This window comes from Uloborus diversus, chromosome 2 (genome assembly GCF_026930045.1).
Source record: "Uloborus diversus isolate 005 chromosome 2, Udiv.v.3.1, whole genome shotgun sequence".
NCBI classification, from domain to species: Eukaryota; Metazoa; Arthropoda; class Arachnida; order Araneae; family Uloboridae; genus Uloborus; species Uloborus diversus.
Genome location: NC_072732.1, coordinates 173,763,712 through 173,781,906, shown reverse-complemented (window position 1 = coordinate 173,781,906; position 18,195 = coordinate 173,763,712). Strand labels below are relative to the sequence as shown.

The 18,195-nt window shown below is 34.5% G+C and overlaps 1 protein-coding gene and 1 pseudogene across 2 annotated transcripts in view; both read right to left on the bottom strand.

The window, feature by feature from the left end:
- The window catches only part of LOC129216161 (myosin light chain kinase, smooth muscle-like), a 97,638-nt gene extending 80,547 nt beyond the window's left edge, over positions 1 to 17,091 (bottom strand). The window contains exons 1-3 of one of the 2 annotated variants that reach the window (XM_054850329.1): positions 17,011 to 17,091; positions 14,865 to 14,907; positions 12,195 to 12,368 (exon numbers count right to left, since the gene is read on the bottom strand). In XM_054850329.1, the coding sequence (XP_054706304.1) occupies positions 12,195 to 12,368; positions 14,865 to 14,893 (203 nt within the window). In that variant the 5' untranslated portion in view covers positions 14,894 to 14,907; positions 17,011 to 17,091. The remainder of the gene's footprint in view (positions 1 to 12,194; positions 12,369 to 14,864; positions 14,908 to 17,010) is intronic. The other variant, XM_054850328.1, reaches the window with a different exon arrangement.
- LOC129217845 (small nucleolar RNA U3) lies at positions 3,747 to 3,832 on the bottom strand (annotated as a pseudogene).
- Positions 17,092 to 18,195: the final 1,104 nt, after the last annotated feature.

Genomic DNA, 18,195 nt, shown 5'->3' with positions numbered 1-18,195 from the left:
CTGATTTTGGAATAAAGGAATGAGAGCTGCAGTCTAGTTCCCCCCCCCCCCCCCCCCACGCCTGCAACTCTGCCAAGACTGCGGAGTCGGAGTCGTGGAGCCACAAAAAGACTGTTTTAGGGTAAAGGAGTGAGAGTTGCACCGCGTCCGCAACCCTGCCAGGGCTGTGGATCAGAGTCGTGGAATAGGACAGTGTAGTATGAGTCAGGGCCGACGAGAGGCAATTTCAACCTAGTAAAGAAACTAGGGGCCCGGCCCTTGGGAAGGTCCGGCATGGAATCTGAGTTGCATACATTTTATAAGTTTTGTGAGGGGAGAGGGGTCTGGGAACTAAACTGATAATGAGCCCTCTTAATAAACTAGTCGCAGTCAAAGGCCCTAAAATTCCACGAGTCGGAGTCGATCTTTTTTTTTTTTTTTTTTTCCAACACAGCAACCCTGCATTTGAGGGCCCCTTTGTTCAGAGTCAACATTTTCTTTCCATGTGAAGTTTTGATTTCCTTTCGGAGTCCCTATGACATGGTGCAATTGAGACAATGAAATGTATTGCCATTATACAAGGTGTATCAGTACAGCGTTTACAGACTTTCAGGGCAGATAGAGTACACCTAGACGATGGGAAATCATATAGCAATCCACGGTCGGAAATGCTTTCCTGACGCGATAGTGACGACACAAAGCACAAGAAAGACAAGACACGAATAAGAGGAAAAGACTTGTTTGTTATTTCTAATACAGTAAAAATGTTGGTAAGTTTTTGTCTGGTGTACACGATAGATGTCGTTACGTAAACCGAAGCATCAGATGACGGTGCACGCGCACACGCGGTTTTTGTTGGGTGCTCGCTTCGACGTTCGATTTTCAATGCGCCGGGGATGTGAGGCATGCAGCATGGCCTCGGGGTCGTAATTTCGAACACCTACTTTGCTGACGATCACTGGCTCCTACGTGTTCTCTCTTTTTTTTTTTTTTTAGTATTTTGCTCTACTAAAGATAATAAACATGTCTTTGGTGATATGTGTCGTCACTACCGCCCCGGGAAAGCGTTTCCGACCATGCATTGCTATGTGGTTTCCCATCGTCAAGGTGTACTCTTTCTACCCCGAAAATCTGTAAAGGCTGTACTGATACACCCTATACATATCCTGTTACGGCGTATCACTAATAAGCACGCTCAGACACAATATTAATTAAAAATTAATGGAAACAATTAAAGTATTGTGTATGAAATGTTTCTTTGTTACACATGCGGATTTCTTCTTATGTTAGATTTACTAAATGCCGCTAAATAAACTTTGTGAGAGAATTACTTCTGCACCCCTTTTTGCATGGAATATAGTGTTTTCCTTTAGCATTGTAAGCAATTTTGTACGTAATAGGCATAAATATAAAGATATCGAAACAGTAGTGACGTATAAATGTAAGAAGGGGTGTGTATACCCATAGGGGTGAGTGGGGGTATGTACATGGGATTTTTGTGTTGGTCTGTTTCGTGACCTTTTGTTGTTCATGAATAATGATATTTAATATTTTGCAGAAAATACCTATTTGTACCTCATTCCTACCACTATATGCAATATATAACCACAATTTGAATGAATATTGAATGCTTTTTACCGCATCAAAGTCATTTTCCCTTATGTGACTGTTAGTCTGTTACAATGGAATTGTCCCTGAGCATTGTCTTCTCAACTGGATGGTTGTTCTGTTTGTTAGAAGAATAATAAGGCAATATTATTCGAATAGAAAAATTATAAAGCATTAAAAGCTTATGAAATTTAAAAATTAACTAATGATGAATGAGCCATGGCACTTTCTAAGGCATGTAAATTCTATATTTCTGCGTTATTCCATAACTCTGACGGTATTCGTAATTCGTCGACATTGAACTTTAATTTGATGCTACTTTTGCTAAATTTCGAGTGAATTTTCTTTACATAAAATGCTGAAATGTTTTCTGTAGAGGCCACGTTTAAAAGTATCATTTGATTTTCCAGTTTCTACATATCACAGGACCTTTCAAAATAAATTCTCATCAAAACTGATGAATTGAGATCTCTCGCGTCGTTGAAGTGTCTGTTGCCGACTTTCCTCATGAAAGCTTCATCAAAAATGAAGATCCCATTCATTATTGCGCGTTCTTTAACAAGACCTCCCAAGAAAGTTACGTGATATCACGCGGATGTGAAAAATTATCCTGTCCTTTTTTTTTTCTCAGTTTTGAGTATTGCTTTTTTAAAATTGCAGTTTTTGTGTTCTTATAATATTTAATTTTAAGATAACGAATATCGTAATTTCCATGAAAAAGCGGAATTTATGAAAGCAAACTTGAGATTCCTTCGCGGTTCCGCTATTTTCTTTTTTTATTGTCCTTTTCACTTTTTAACTTGATTGTTGCTTATTTCTTTCTTGTTTTTTTTTTCTTTTTCTTTTTTGATAGTGTGTATTAATTTGCTAATTTTGTTGCATAAGCTAGGCAGGAGTTGGAAAAGGATTTTCAACAAGTAAATTTGAGATAGAAATCACAGGAAAAGACATATTATATGGCCTTTTATTTTAGGCCATATAAGTCAAAAAATATAAGTCTAAAATACATTATGGGCTTAAAATTGATCGCGTTTGTCCATTTCCTATGTTTATCTATATTAATATCTATTTTTTAATTTGTCTCTCTTTCGGCTATTCTTCTCTCAATTCTATTTACATCAGCATCTGCTAAAATGCACAATATTTTTGAATCCGTAAAAAGAGTCGAAAGTGTGGACTAATATATTTTTGTATGATTTTCTAAAAACATAAAATTTTAATTTTTTCCAATGTGTGGAAGTGTAGCAGAAAGATGCAGGAAACAGTATATAAAGTATAACTCTTAACAGATAAAGAGCCAATGGTATTTTTATGTCTCTCAACTAAAAATAAAATTTTGAGCCAGGTATGATTTAAAAAGATTTTTGGAAAATGGAGCATTTGTATGGTTTTTTAGTTGATTGAAAGAGTATTTAGAAGTGAAATCTGCTTCACAGAGTGCCTAATTGAAGTCCGCATCAATGCAGTATAAACATCCCATGTTATTCTAAGGGACAAGGGCAACAAGTATGGAGTTCCGTTAAAAAAACAGGCTTGAGTAAATTTTGGATCACGAGTTGAAAAACTTCAAAGGGGTATTCTGCCGTGGGCAGGTCACGGGCAGTTTTAAATTACTTCTTTAACAGTCAAAAATGCTTTTATTCAAGCATTCTTTGCGTGTTTTGTGCTCATTTTAAATAACTGTAAAAAAAATGTCTTTATGTTGTAGAGAAGTCAAATAACTGCTTTTTTTTTTTTTTTTTTTTTTTTTTTTTGCATTTTTGTCATCTACTGTACATTGGCTTTATCGTATAAAGCTTGTTTTAATTTGTCTCCGCTGAAAAAAAAAGGCGCAAAAAAAAAACGTATAATTTTAACATTTCCCTATTGAGTATTGTTGAGTATTGAATCCAATACACATTTCTTCAAATATCTCGAAAACTCATTTCTGCGGAGGTGCTATTTACGTCTCTTCTCGCTTCCTTTTTTATTTATTTATTTATATAAACCTTTTTTACCAATTTAAGTCCATGTTAAAACCCAGGGCTGCGGAGTCGGAGGAAAAATGACAGACTTTGACTTCGTAGTCGTGGTAGAGCTGCAGACTCCAAAAGGCCGTCTTCGACTCCGACAACATTAAAAGTCTCCAAATCCGACTCCTTAAAGGGAAAATTACTCCGACTTCGTATCCAATGAAGAACTGCGAAGTTCGGTGAGGTGAACTCGCTAATCATACTATAGAAATGATCCTATGAAGTATGATCTATCCAATGAAGAACTGGGGACACGTAAAGAAAATGACCGACTTCGACTCCGACAATATTAAGGCCTCCAACTCCCACTCCTTTACACGGAAATTAGTCCGATTCCGACTTCGTAACACGGCAAGAGCTGCGGACTCGTTTGGAAAATGACCCATTCCGACAGCTGCACTCTCCAACTCCTTAACCAGAAAATCAGTCGCACTCCGACTCGAATTCCACAGCCCTGACCGAAACAAGACATTAAATTGAGCAAGATGCGCTGTTACATTCAAAGATGAATCAAAACGCCCTACGACATGAGGAAATTTTCAGAAGGCAACACTGAAATGAAAGAAAAATCGTGAAAAAGTTGAGTAAATATGGGATTTATTCCGTAAATCTTACGCCAAGGTGTAACTGTCGTTACCGCAAGCTCAGCTAATTTTATTTATTTTCATTGTGGCTTTTAACAACATTTTTTATTTGTTCAGAGCACTTGCTTAAATATACAAGTAATTAAAGACGGAGAAGATACAAAGATCGTATACACTTTTACAGGCAATATGAACTTTCATCCATTAGAGCTTAACTTTTCTCTTGCACAGGAAAAATTTTACAGGTATTTTAACAGTATACTTTTAACAGTTATTTAATTGATGGCAAAATAATTTGTGTGACTCTATCAATCATGACCAAGACTTATAATTTGCATGGAAGCTCACAGAAACTGAGCTCCGATACTTCTTGGCATTTTTATCTTAATTACAACATATAAGACATAATTTAGGGTATTTAAGTGTGAAAATGAGTACCGACAGAGCTTGATTAACCTCTAAAGTTTAGGCCACCTACTTTTTTGCTTGGGGTTAATTGTGCTAAAATATGCATGTGTTATTAGAAAAGTAACAAACGCTACAAATATTATTTTCAAATGTGGACCAGAAAAATTCAGATTAAAAGCCCCCCCCCCCATCCCACCTTCCCACTGATGTACTGAAACTATTTCATCATATGTAGTTCATATATCATCATGTATTTAGTCTATTTCATCAAAATAATAGCTTCGCTGATTTAATTAAGAATTAAGTATATTTTACAAAGTTGTTCCAAATACTGGTTTTAAGTCCCTAAGTCCCTGTAGTTCTACTCACTTCGTAAAATTCTTCCTAACCTTTTCAACCATTTATATTGCTGGCTGCAAAAAAGCATTTAAAGGCAGTTTCTGTATTTTGTAATCAACCTTTTAGTCATTTTTGGACCTCCTGAACATTCTAAGGGGAAGTTTGAGTTTCTTAAACCTTTTAAATATTCGGGCACTCCTGGGGTGCCTACCCCCTCTAAGAGCAAGGGCTTACCCCCTGGCTATCGCGAAGAGCCCCCCCCCCATGAGAAAAATGCCCCTCAAAACACACACACCACAAAAAAATTTTAATGGCGCCCGGGTCATAGGGGTTGTCATGGTGACCCCCCTATGTGGAGACCCCTGGGGCGCTCGCTGAGAACCGAAGTCTTTCTCAGGGCTACTGCACTTTTTTTTTAAAATATCAATCAAGCCCAGATGATTAGTTGTCTCGAAGTTTATGAGCGGAATCGAAAATCTAGTGCTGCCATCTCTTGTAAGCTATTTATAAAACTTTGAAATTGCGAATGTTCTGAAATTAATAACTTTTAACTTAATATTGGGAAATGGCGACAAAATGATACGTAAATATCATCTTAAATCCTGAGCACAGTACAAATTTTTTGGCCACAAATTACTTTTAATATTTCACTTATGTCTACGTTGCTCATGGTGGGAAAATGCTCAGGGGAAGATACAGAAATAATTTTTGGAGGGGGCCCCAGAAATTGAAAACTCCACCCCCCAATCAATGTTTCACTACAAAGTTTTCATTACTTTATTTTTAAATCTTTTTTAGGATCCCATAGGGCCAATTAATCGACTTTTAAGTACATGAAAATTATGCAGTAATACTCGTCTATTTTGAATGTGGACGCAAAATATCTTTAACATTTAAAACCAATTAAATACTAAACTCGATATAATTTCACCGAAATGCTACAAAATGAACAGTTTTAAATTACTTCTTTAGCAGTCAAAAATGCTTTTATTCAAGCATTCTTCGCGTGTTTTGTACTCATTTTAAATAACTGTAAAAAAAATGTCTTTATGTTGTAGAGAAGTCACTTAAAAATAATCAATGAAATAGTTAAACTAATTTTTATCTTCTGAGAGGGGCTAGGGTTCCCTAGTCCCCCCTTAAAATCCGCTGCTTAAAATGTAAAAACTCCCGAAAAGTAAAAAGCTCTGCAGATTACTAGCAGTGAGAGGTAGGGGGGAGGCGGGGAGGGAGATGCCGCGCCGTCCCCCTAAATATTTGGTCTTTTTTCTGTAAAAATAATGCAAACGTCATGGAAATTAGTTTCATACTACCTTTTCTTTTACTACCCCACCCCCCTCACTCCAAGGGGAGTTACCTTCACTTTTTTTTTCTTTCAGCTACAGCACTGCTTACCAATGCCTGAAAAATGTTTTTTGTCTGCCCGTTCTTTTTTGCTGTTTGAGAGTAGATACGTCGAAGTATTTCATCTGCATATTCTGTATGATAGACTTTACTATGATCATCTTTGCCACCTAAACTAGAAGTGTTGAAATAACCAAAATGCATTCCGAATATTCACCCAATCATCAATACAACATGCTAGGGATGCACTGATTAATCGGAAGTAATCTTCCGATTACTGATTGTTTACAATCGGCCAATTGTTGTCGATAAATCGGTGGGAAAATAATTTTTTCATTAAAATTACTTTAAGTATGTCCAAAACACAAGAAATTTTACTCAATTAATGTACTATAAACAATCAGTCAAAGTAATTTTTTATTGTTAAAAAGAATGGTGGTTGTGAGATGGGTATATGCATGTCTGCCTCTCTTCTCCTCGCTACCCCCCGCAAACTTTTAAGGGAATGCTCCTATTTGAACAAAAATGACTGTAAAAACATACTATGATTTTTCTCTTTTTTTAAAAAACAAAAATTGATAATTGAAGCAATGTTAGTTTTTCTTTAAATTTTACTACTTTATATCACCTATACACAATGTTCCAGCTCGTGTCATAAGTCAATACTCTTTCCTCTACCTTTATCATAGAGCTTTCAAATTGCCTTAGAATTTTCATTAAAAGTAAACGTCATGACTTAGGTGAATTATGTACATAATAATTATAAGAGTAGCTACTAACTTAAAATTGTATACTGAGCAAGGGAAACTAACTCAATATTTCAATTTTCGTGTCTAGTATAGTTAACCGAATAGAATTTTATGAACAACGATAAGAAAATTATCTTACAGAATTTGAATAAAATTTTTAAATATTACATTTTTTAAAAAGTATGAAAGTAGAGAAAAATAAATCAGTCACAGAAATAAAAAAAAGCTATTAATTTGATCTGAGAGGTCAAAAGTATAAATAAACAATTTTTAAAAAGACGGTAATGAAGAAATTGTAGCATTGAAAATCATTATCATTCTAATTAATCGGTTAATTTGCTTATCGTTGCATCCCTTCCACATACCCATAATGATGTAATTACTAACTTGCTCATGATTCGATGAAATTTGGAATGGCTTAAAAGTTGAATAATGAGTTTAAGAGAAGGAAACGGTTAAAAATTAGACAAAATTACGCAATAACTAAGTGTTTTATTCATGTTTCAACCGTTGAAAAATGTAAAAATTCTTTATTTCCCAGTTTAAAAACTATGAATGTCCTAGTTTTCCAGGTTCAGATACTGGCAGGAAAGCGAGAAAATTTTCATGTACGCATTTTCAGCGAAATACTAAGAAACAAGATTCAGTCAGAAGTAGAATATAATAATGAAAGTATCTTACTTTTTAATGGTAAATGATTCTCTTAGCATTTTTCAAGTTAATTTGGGGAAAAAAACTTTGATTTGAGAATAAATATTTTTCATATGAGGCGAGCTTTAGATTCCAATTGGAGAGATTTGACAAAAACGATGGGGTGTACTCTTACTAAACTGCGCATTGTGCAAGATTAAAACCATCTAATCAGAATACAATGTCGATTAAACTAGCACACATGTCGCTCTATTTGAGCAGCCACCTAAAGAATATCTGCTGCACAATAAGAGATCCACCCTTTTCAGAAAACTCTCTACATACTTTCATTAAAAAAGATAACTTACAGAACAAGAAGTGAAGATTTTTTACTGTACTGAACATTAGGCCTTAACCCGCGACAGTAAACGCGAATTTAAAACATCTAATGAAATGTAATTTCTCTAAAAACAAAACAAATTGAATACAAAAACTAGACTTGAAGTGGATGTAGTAAAAGAATTAAAAATTTAGGAACAAATCTTTTGCTCTTTCTAAAGCCTTTTTTTTCTGTACTTATCGATGACTGAAATGAAATATTACTTTAAAAAAAAAATTACAATTACTCTAAAAACTTTCTGAGAAAATAGTCAGTTTTCTGTAGGATTTTGAGCTACAGAAAATACTGCACACAATACGACTGAAAAGATGAACGTTTTACACAAATATTTGCATTTCAAAAAAGAGAGCTATGAATATATCGTCGCCTCAGAGCAACTTTAAGACATCTTAGTGTTATTTCTGGGATTAGACTTTGATATCTTACTGTTGCTCTGAGGCGACGATATATAGATGCAAAATATGAATTTCTGTAGTTGAAACTTTTTATCTGTAATTCATTCAAACCGAATTGCTCATTGACTTACTTTCGAAAGAGTATTTTTATTTATAAGTTCAGATTTTGTTCACCTCAATCTATTTTCTCAAAAAAAAGTACGAAAATCGGTTTCATTTGAATGTGATAATGTTCCGCAGATTCGGCACTTTGAAGCCTACGTCGTTTATTTCAGAACTAATAATGTATTTTACATAATATCTGGAAATTGATTTCCAATTTCAATTCCAGTTTCTTCAATGTTTTGGAAAATTTTCCCCAAGTTTACTTTTTTGATGTTACTTAAACTTTTCAGTATATTCTGAATCTCGATGAAATCTGGTAAACATAAATCAATTTTCAGCTCTTCAGACACTTTTTCGATGACGGATCCACGCATTTGAGAGATCGTTGAAATGCGGAGCTCCTTTGTTTGAAGTTAACATCTTTCATGTACAGTTTTGAAACCCTTTCGGGGCCTTTATGTCATGGGGCCCCTCGCAATTGCAACATTTGCCAGGGGTGCTCAACGGGGAAGGGGGTATGGCGCAGACTGTGCCATTGAAATTTTTAGGGGGTGTTTTAAGGGGGTCCGGGACACACTTTGAAAAATTTTTTTATTATATACTTTAGAGTTTTGAAATTTTTTGCGCTGATTCACCATTTATTTAATAAACAAAATCATAACATAAATATGAAAAAAAAAATTCTATTTAAATTTAATTAGTTTAAAAAATTGGGTTGCTTTAAATTGCTATAACTCAAAATATTCTTGATCAATTTTCAATTTTTTTTAAATAAATTACGCACAAATATCTAAGCTTTAATTTTTATTCGGCGATTTTAAAAATATTGATTTAATAAAAAATAAAAAATATTTGAATAAAAATTTCGAAAAATTCGAAGATACTTTATTTTTAATCATAATTTTTGCAGTAAACGTTTTTTTTTTTTTTTTTTCAAATTCGCCGAATAAAAATTAAAGTAAACTGTTTGAAAAAGATATGCTCCAAGTTTCATTACTTTATCGGTTCCTGACTTATAAGAGTTTGAATGCAAGAAATCGGGAAAAATTGCATCATGGAGAAAAACGCATTTAAAGTTAAGTACACATTAGTTAGGTGCATGCAACAAAAATAATTATATCTTTCGTTCCATTTAAGATAGAAACAAGATTCAAGCGTCCTTTTAAGCAGAAAAAATAGTAATTTTTCACATAACAAAAAAAAAATTGCGAAATTTGACGATTTTTGTGTCCCAGACCCTCTTAAGGGGTATTTTTCATTTTTTTGGGGGGGGGGGGTCTTGCTTCTGGGGGTCTTTGCGACATTTGGAGGGTGCGCCCTTGCTCTTAGGGGGTGGGCCCCCCTGCATTTGTGACATGGTAAATTCCACACTACAGCTATACGAATAAAAAATATCGCTAGCGAAGAATATTCACTAAGAAACACGAAAGGTGATAAATTTTAGTGATGCTTTTAACATCGAAATCAAAACTTCTCATTTCAGAACATCATTAGCAACTACAAGATCTTCACCCAGCACCCACCACTACCATCACTATGATGAAATTTGTATCCTTGGCGCGAAAGCAATTACTGTCGGATTTTGGCTCAATTCAGTTTATGGTTTTAATCGACCCACCAAGCAATATACTTTTGAGGGCAACTATAACCAATGTGATGCATCGTCCTAGTACTGAGTCATAGTAAGCACATTTACCTCAATCCTATATCTTCGTTTATCAATACAATCAGTGTTTCTTATTTAAGACTAAAACAACAAGTTCAACTTGTAATTCATCAAAAATATAAAAATTTATAATTATATTACTAATGCAGCAGGCTACAATCTCTTGAAATGTTCAAAATGTCAGTGGGCCCGGGTGTGAAAACAACATGACCAGTGGGGGACACAAGGAGAGGGTCATGGGGGTCATACCCCCCCCCCCTCAACCGTCGACAAGATTATCCATCCTCATTGTGTTCAAACACTTTATGCATAAAATATAAACGATTACAGAACATTTTTAATTCATTAATTATTTTTGAAAGAAAATATTTGAACTACTACTTCGTTTCATTGCTTATGAAATGAATTTGCAACGTTTATCCCCAATTAGTTGCCTTATTCCTGGCCGATATGGTTCTTTTTATTGACTCACAAGCTGTTTCAGAAACTTTTCGTACCCAAAACCGTAGGTTCGTTCATGGGGGAGGTGGGGTCATTCCTCAAATCCCCCCCCCCCCGTCGAAAATGGTTTTCTGTATCTGCCCCTGCACATGTCAAGAACTAAGTAGATGCTTTAAGACCACTTTTCTCAAAACTGATGTTTTTGACAGTGCAGTACAATCTCGTTTATCCGGATTAAGTTTAGATTTTTAAAAAAAAATATTTTTACAGAAAATTTAAATTATGACAGCTAAGAACGTAACTATAAGTACGCCGAACATTCGGTTTTTATTTTAGTTAAATGTTCAGCTGCTGCATAGTTTCTACAATGAGTTATGGTAATCTAACAAATTTTACTGCAGCTGAACTATAATGATAAAGCTTTAGATTGATAATGCTTTATTCACGGCACACGTGTTTGAATCAGAAGGCAGTAGACCAATTCTTTGTTACAAATTATGCAAAAATTATTTTGAATTTTAAAAACGCCCTTTAAGCAGATCTATGTAATTTTGCATCATTTTTTTTTCTTTTGTAGAAGTCTGCTTTTTCAGGATTTGCTTTGCTTTTTACCCATATTACCCGGATATCCAGATTTTCGATCATCCGGATTGCCCAGTTAGTCCGGATAAACGAGGTTGTACTGTAGTTATTCTTGCTCTTAAGGGGTCATTCATTAATTACGCAAGGACGATTTTGGCAATTTTTGACCCCCTCCCCCCAACTCCATATAAGGCTACGTAAGATTTTTCAAATTACGTATTTCTTACGTAAAATTCCATTTCGTTTTTCAAAATAATAAAATGTTGTTAGAAAAGTATCAGTAACACAAAAACTCCCAGTTTGACGTAAATCAAAGATTTTTATTTTTGAAATATACTGTATAATGCGATACTAATTAAAAATAAATCATGCCATATACATACTGCGATTCTTTTACTACATTTTACACTATTCGTTCTTTATAAAACAAGTAAAAAACAGCTCCTCCTAATACGTTTTTCTTTTCTTTCCAGACGCAAATGAAATATGATCCTTGCCTAACCACTTGACCGGGCGATTTCTAATATAAAATATCGACTTGCAAAATATTACGTAAGAATGGGTTTTGACACCCCTCCCCCCTTCGTGCTCCTTACGTAATTAATGAATGACCCCTAAAACAGAAATTGTTACAATAGGCGACTTAGTATTCGATGCAGAGTAGAGAGACGACTTCGAACCCAAATAGCCAAAACTACGGAATATAACTTTTCTTCTTCCACCACAGGAGAAGAAAATCAAGAACCCCCCCCCCCCCCTACCTCCTTCGCACAGAATTTGTTTATCTGCATTAAGAGATTTGAATCGGTTAACCAAGTGATTTTTTCAGGAAATAAAGAACTCATAAAATTAGAATGAATAGGTTAAAATTAGTAAAATATTCGATGCCGTGAAAGACAGACACATTCCTGTTTCGTTTTAGATCATCCAAAATATCTGAATTTCAACTCACGTGTCGCCAGAACGTATCATGTGAATCCTTCGCGACTTGGCTACCGGCTTGCCGGATTTCTCCCAGCGAATGTCCGGCTTCGGATATCCGTCTACCCGACATTCTAAGATCTGGCATCCGTCTTCTTCGCGAATAGTCAAAGGTTGTAGAAAGCGTGGACTGCTCGAACGCAAGCTAAAAAATAAATAAATAATAATAAAATAAAGCGTGCATGGTTCAAAATATTTATTCTGCAAATTATGCTTTGCTTTTTATATTACCAACTCAATTGAGGACTTAATTTGCATGGGAGCTTATAGGAGTTCAACTCCTCTACTTCAGCTGAATTTAATGTGATTTCTTGCATATTAGGCGGAATTCAGATTATTTAAGCATTAAAATAATTTCAGAAGAATATAGGGTTCCTGCGCTGCGTTTCCTTAACTAGAAATTAAGCACTAACTCAACTAGAAATATTTTCCACCATGTTATTCGTTTCTAAATTCAAAAATATGAGAATTTTTTTAAAACGTAGGCTATAAGTCACTGTTTATGAATATTATATATCCCTGTATATCATTTTTTACACCGATAAAGGCAATAAAGTATAAGATAAGGCGATAAAATATTGCAACCTCGAAATAATATATTGAACAATCTTAAAAATATTTAATATATTTTTTGAACATCATACTGAAGTTCCAAAAACGCACCTATACATCCCCTGGCGTACATAAACAAGGGTACTTCGTTCACCAACCCCCATTCGCCGCCTGCTGTGGCGACACGCTTGGAGATAAAACTGGCAATTTCTCACACAATTTGGGGATCGAATTGACTGAAAGAATGTCAAGCGCAAAATAATGTTAATTGACACTTTAATTAAGGTATCTACTAATTAAAGTCGCACAACGATGAAACCAAGCGAAATGGATTCCTCGTAAAATTTCAAATTTTTAGTATCTTGTTGGTATTATCTTACAGTGGTTCTCGAGGAGTAGACATAGACAAACGTGCACAATGTTTAATAGTATACAAGCAACGATAAAATTAAAAAATTTTAAAAACCCTGACTGAGTCGCAACTGTAGAATAAAGACGGAAAAATGAAAATCCTTTTAAAAGCCTTATATTATTAAAAATCAATGTCAGGTATTTTATTTGCTATTAAATAGAAACTGGCAACAGATAAGTTTAAATCATTGCGTTTTATTTCCTTGTCGGCCAGCAACACAAAGTAATGAAATTACATATACTAATTGAAACCGGAAGTTTCACCACTGTATTCCAAGATCCTTAGCTTCTTGCTAAATATCTTAAGCAATACATTTTGATTCAAAACATTCCATTACTGAATCTCAATTGGTTGTTAATTTAAATGTAGATACTGTTGCAAGTTTATGAAGCACGTTTTGAAATTGCATTAAAACATGAGTTAAAATGCAAACCAACCCGCCAGCTACTTTATTCGGTGTCTTTACGAGATTGATGAAAACTATTCTCTCGAAGCTATCATGTTATCATAACCCCGCTCATGATTGCACCGCTGTATCCCGTAATTCCGGCTTCAATTTCATCTCCTTTTTACTATAGACAGGTTCTCTCTATGTACATTTCTTTACTCTATGGCTAACAATGAACTCGGTTATCAATCCGTGTATGAAGACTTAGGCGTTATTAAAATCTGCTTTAAAAACGTTATAATTCGAATTCTATGAAACATAGAAGTTCCAAACACTTTCTGTCGGACGCAGGAAAAATGATCTTTATTTTGGTACTAAAATTTAAAACTTTTAACTATGTTTTCACTGCAAAAATCGCGAAAAACCTTTTAGGGGTTTTTAATTAATATCTTCGTTAATTAATGTCATCCAAAGATGCAACCTAGCTAAGAACCCTCTCAATCAACTCTCCTTTCGAAAAAAAATATTTTTTTTCTTCAAAATCGGTTCATCGGTTTAGGCGCTAGAGTGCCACAAACAGATTCACAGACACGTGAAACTTATAACCCCTTCCTTTGTGTGTCGGGGGTTGAAAAAAGATTTTAAAATTGCAATGTCAATGAACTATAAGTGTTACAAAATTTAAATACTGTCACAATTAGTTTTGATCCAGTTGAATAAGTTGGTTCATTGTGTTTAACAACACCATATCTGGGTATACAGAGGCGTTGTGCCAATTTAAGAATTTTTCTTTTCTTAGCCTGAACAAGTTATGTGCAGCAGAAAGTTATTCAAATTGTTGCCATAGTAATATGAAACAGAAAGAAGCATAACTGATACTTTTTCGAGGGAAATTTCAAGTTATGGCTGCTACCAAAAGAGAAAAAAAATACTTCTTTATTCTATCGAAAAAACTAAAAGAAAAAGAAAAGAAATTGAAACACAAAATTTTATACAGTCAGCATATAATACATAATACTATGGAACACCTCCATTTAAATAACAGAAAAAGTAATTGTCTGGATGATTATCATGAGTTCGCCTTCTTTAAGCGTCTTGGTCAGATTTCAGATGAATTTCTAATTTGCTGCAACAACAGAGTCGAAGGGTTAAAAAATGACACTGCTGTAGAAAGAAGTGCATTTATTGGAGAAATTTTTTTATTAAAATGGTACACATTTTGTAACTTCATAATTTATAAGAAATAAACCATTGTGTTTACAATGAATGAGAATGAATTAGGGACTTACCTCCTTCGACAAGAAGGTGATCGCAGCATTCTGGACCCTTAGTCTGAAAGATAAAAAAAATAATAAATGTAGTAATTTTCATCTTCATTTCGATAATAATTAAATAATTTTCCGTTTATTGGAGATACCATGAAATTGAAGTTATTGCAGAGATACTATGAATTGTGATCAATGATGTAGTGCATTGAATTGCTGGGCAGTTTTCATACGTAATGTTCATACAAGCTACGAACTGTGCAACAAATCATTAAGCAGCTAAATTAAAAAATTAGAATAGAATAAAGTATCGAGTACAACCGAATAATACTTGATATCAAATTGAGGTTTTAAAAAAAAAATGAACAAATTATACCTAAATTATGTGGAAAATTCTCAAAACAGTTTTGTTAAAATTAATTTCTAAATGTTTTAATGATTATTTGCGTTAAATATTAAGCCTTAAAATTACTGAAGTGCCGCACACACTCACCTGTGTGTGTGTGTGTGTGTGTGTGTTTGTAATCACTGCTCTATCTTTTCTCCACATTTAAAGTTATTTTTTGCCTACTTTCCCGTATAAGTAGAGGAAAGATGAAAAAAGTATGAAAGAAGACTCAATGTATCTTAAAAATATCGCTAAAGACAAAAAAAAGGTCAAAAAGGAAAATAAAATAAATATGGAAAAATTAAAAATTGGAAAGTAACGTTTTGATATTGGGAAAATGTGTGACTGTCGGCCTGTTGACCTGTCTATCCCCCTCTAATAACTTTTGAGTGAATAGTCCGATTCGTAAAAATAATATCTGCAGAATATTTTTTTAAAAATATTAATAATGAACAAATTTTAATCAGATAATGTATGTAATTTTTTAGTCTCATTTTCTGAAGATTTCGTTAATTTTGTTTTTTAACCTTGACCAAAATCAAAAAAAAAAAGAAGAAACAATATTAAAACTTATTTTTAAAAAAAAGAAAAGCTTTTAAAGCTTTATTTGAAAAAGATTTTACTCATCAACAACCATTAGATGGGAAAATTGTAATTGTTTTCTTTTACTTTAGTTCAATAAATCAACTAATCAGTGATTTTCGCTAATGCAATGTCTGCAAGAAATTGCTATTCGATTTTTATCAACAACCTTTTTAAACCAAAGATCATATTCAGAACCTCTATCATGTTTTGTTTAGTATGTTATCCCTCCTAAAATTTGCTGATCAAAACCAACTTAATCCACTTTTTAAATTTTATGAAAGAGACAAAAAAATAATAATATTATTAATTTCATGTTGTGCGATAATTTTCTAAAACATATGTTTTTATTTGAAAAACAATCGATGAACTACGTCAAATCGGTGTACGACATACAAACTAAATTGCATAACTGAGCGTTATAGCGTTGTTTCTTCTCAGTACAACAATAGATTATCAAACGCTTTTCCAATTTTGAAAATAAACTCAAAAACAGTATTACAGAAATAACAACAATTAAAACAATATACTAGCGACAGACACCAAAATAAGTACTATCTGACCACTGATAAGATGGAAAGGCAAATATCCGATTCCTAAACAGAAACGGACGCAGCTGTCCGTCCTGGACGCATCTGTCCTGCACTGGAGTCGCGGCAAACGGCAGTTTGCAGCGATGCCAGTTTGCCTAACTGGAAGCAGAGACACATCGAAATGAACGAAAAACGCGTGTCAAAACCATCTCGCTATTATTCAATTTCTTTTCAGGACTCATTCAGATAGAACCATCGTAACTTTCCTGTTGCCAACTTTCCACAATAAATGTAGCTAGACAGTAAAAGGCTATTCGAAAGTTAAGCTCGCTTCCATTTGAGAGAACTTGAAAAAAACACTTTTTTTTTTTAGTATTGTTTTTTCTGATTATTTTCAATATATATATGAAGTAGAAAAAATCATTCAAGATAGATCCACAAGACTATAAGATCACTCATCATTTTCAATGTCAGTGAGACAAAAAACAAAAACCGCCATGTGGACTTGATAAGCTGTAGTTGAGCAATTTTCCGCCAATTATGTACCTATAATTATCTCACGTGCAACCCCTCACCAAACTGAAAGTGTAATTTGCACACAGCATTATTTGTACAAGCAAAGCAATGAAATATAGACTCATTTTTGCGGTGATAGAAATTGCAATACCTGCGTTTAATGACGAAATAATAGCAGCCTATTCCGGATTTCTTGCTTTTCATTAAGTATTCTCCGCTGTGGAATATCTGATTTGCTTAATGGTTACAATCTTTGCCGTCCTCATTGTCCTTTGATCTTTGAAAATGTGCTATCAATACTTGAGATCTAGAAAAGAAGAAAACAGTCAAAGTAAAGTAATGAATCTGTAATAGCTATGCAAACAGGGGTGTGCACAGAAGTTTTGTGGCCCATCCCAAATGACTTTACGCACCCCCCCCCCCCACCCCCATATTGTTTACCCTAGATCTCTACATATATTTCACCCCTCGTTTAAATTATCTTGGGCCTCCTTCAGGCTCGGACTTGGGTCAAGAGCCCCCCCCCCCCCTCCCCCGTGCATGCCTCTACCCCTGAATACAAAATACGCAGTTCATATGATAGTGGGTTCTTGACTTACGTGAGGGATGAGCTCCTAAGGCACTCTCGTTGGGAAAAATTTCGCGTTGTGAAAAAGGAGACGCATACCCAAGATTTGTCTTTAATTTACAAGTTGAACCGCACCATGTCTGTGGACTCTCGCTGGTGAGATAAATTTACGTTATCTACCAGTTTGTTGGCAATCTCGGCTTCAGTGAGATGACATCTGCCTTCGGCAGGGGCACCCTGAACTTAATTTTTGGTAGGGCGGAAATTCTCAATTTGCCGAATGGAGCTCAAAATTGTGTCAAATGCAACTCCAAATTTTGCCAAATGCAACTCCAAATTTTGCCAAACGTAACTCCAAATTTTGCCAAATGATGATAGTTTTGCCGAATCATCAGGCACAGTTTGCCACGAATAAGGAAATTTTAGGAGGTCATAGTTACCTCCGATCGCGGCGCTCCTGACATCCAGCTTGTTTATTCGCTATTCTACACTAATGCGTTCATAACAAGAAAGAAACTGCAGTCTCTGGATGTGATAACCGAGCAGTCGATATATTTCAAGTAGTTCTCCCTTAGCCCTGGTTTAAGGGCGGTAACTTACTATTTAATACCCCTCAGCTGGTTTCGACCAATAAAATATTACTGTTCCCAACATACAGAACTAAAATTTATACTGCATTGAAAAACTGGGTTATTCAAGATAAAATGCACTGTTTCAATGCACAAAATTTTTCTTTAATTGCAAGAAACGTTTCCTTACTCTTCCCAT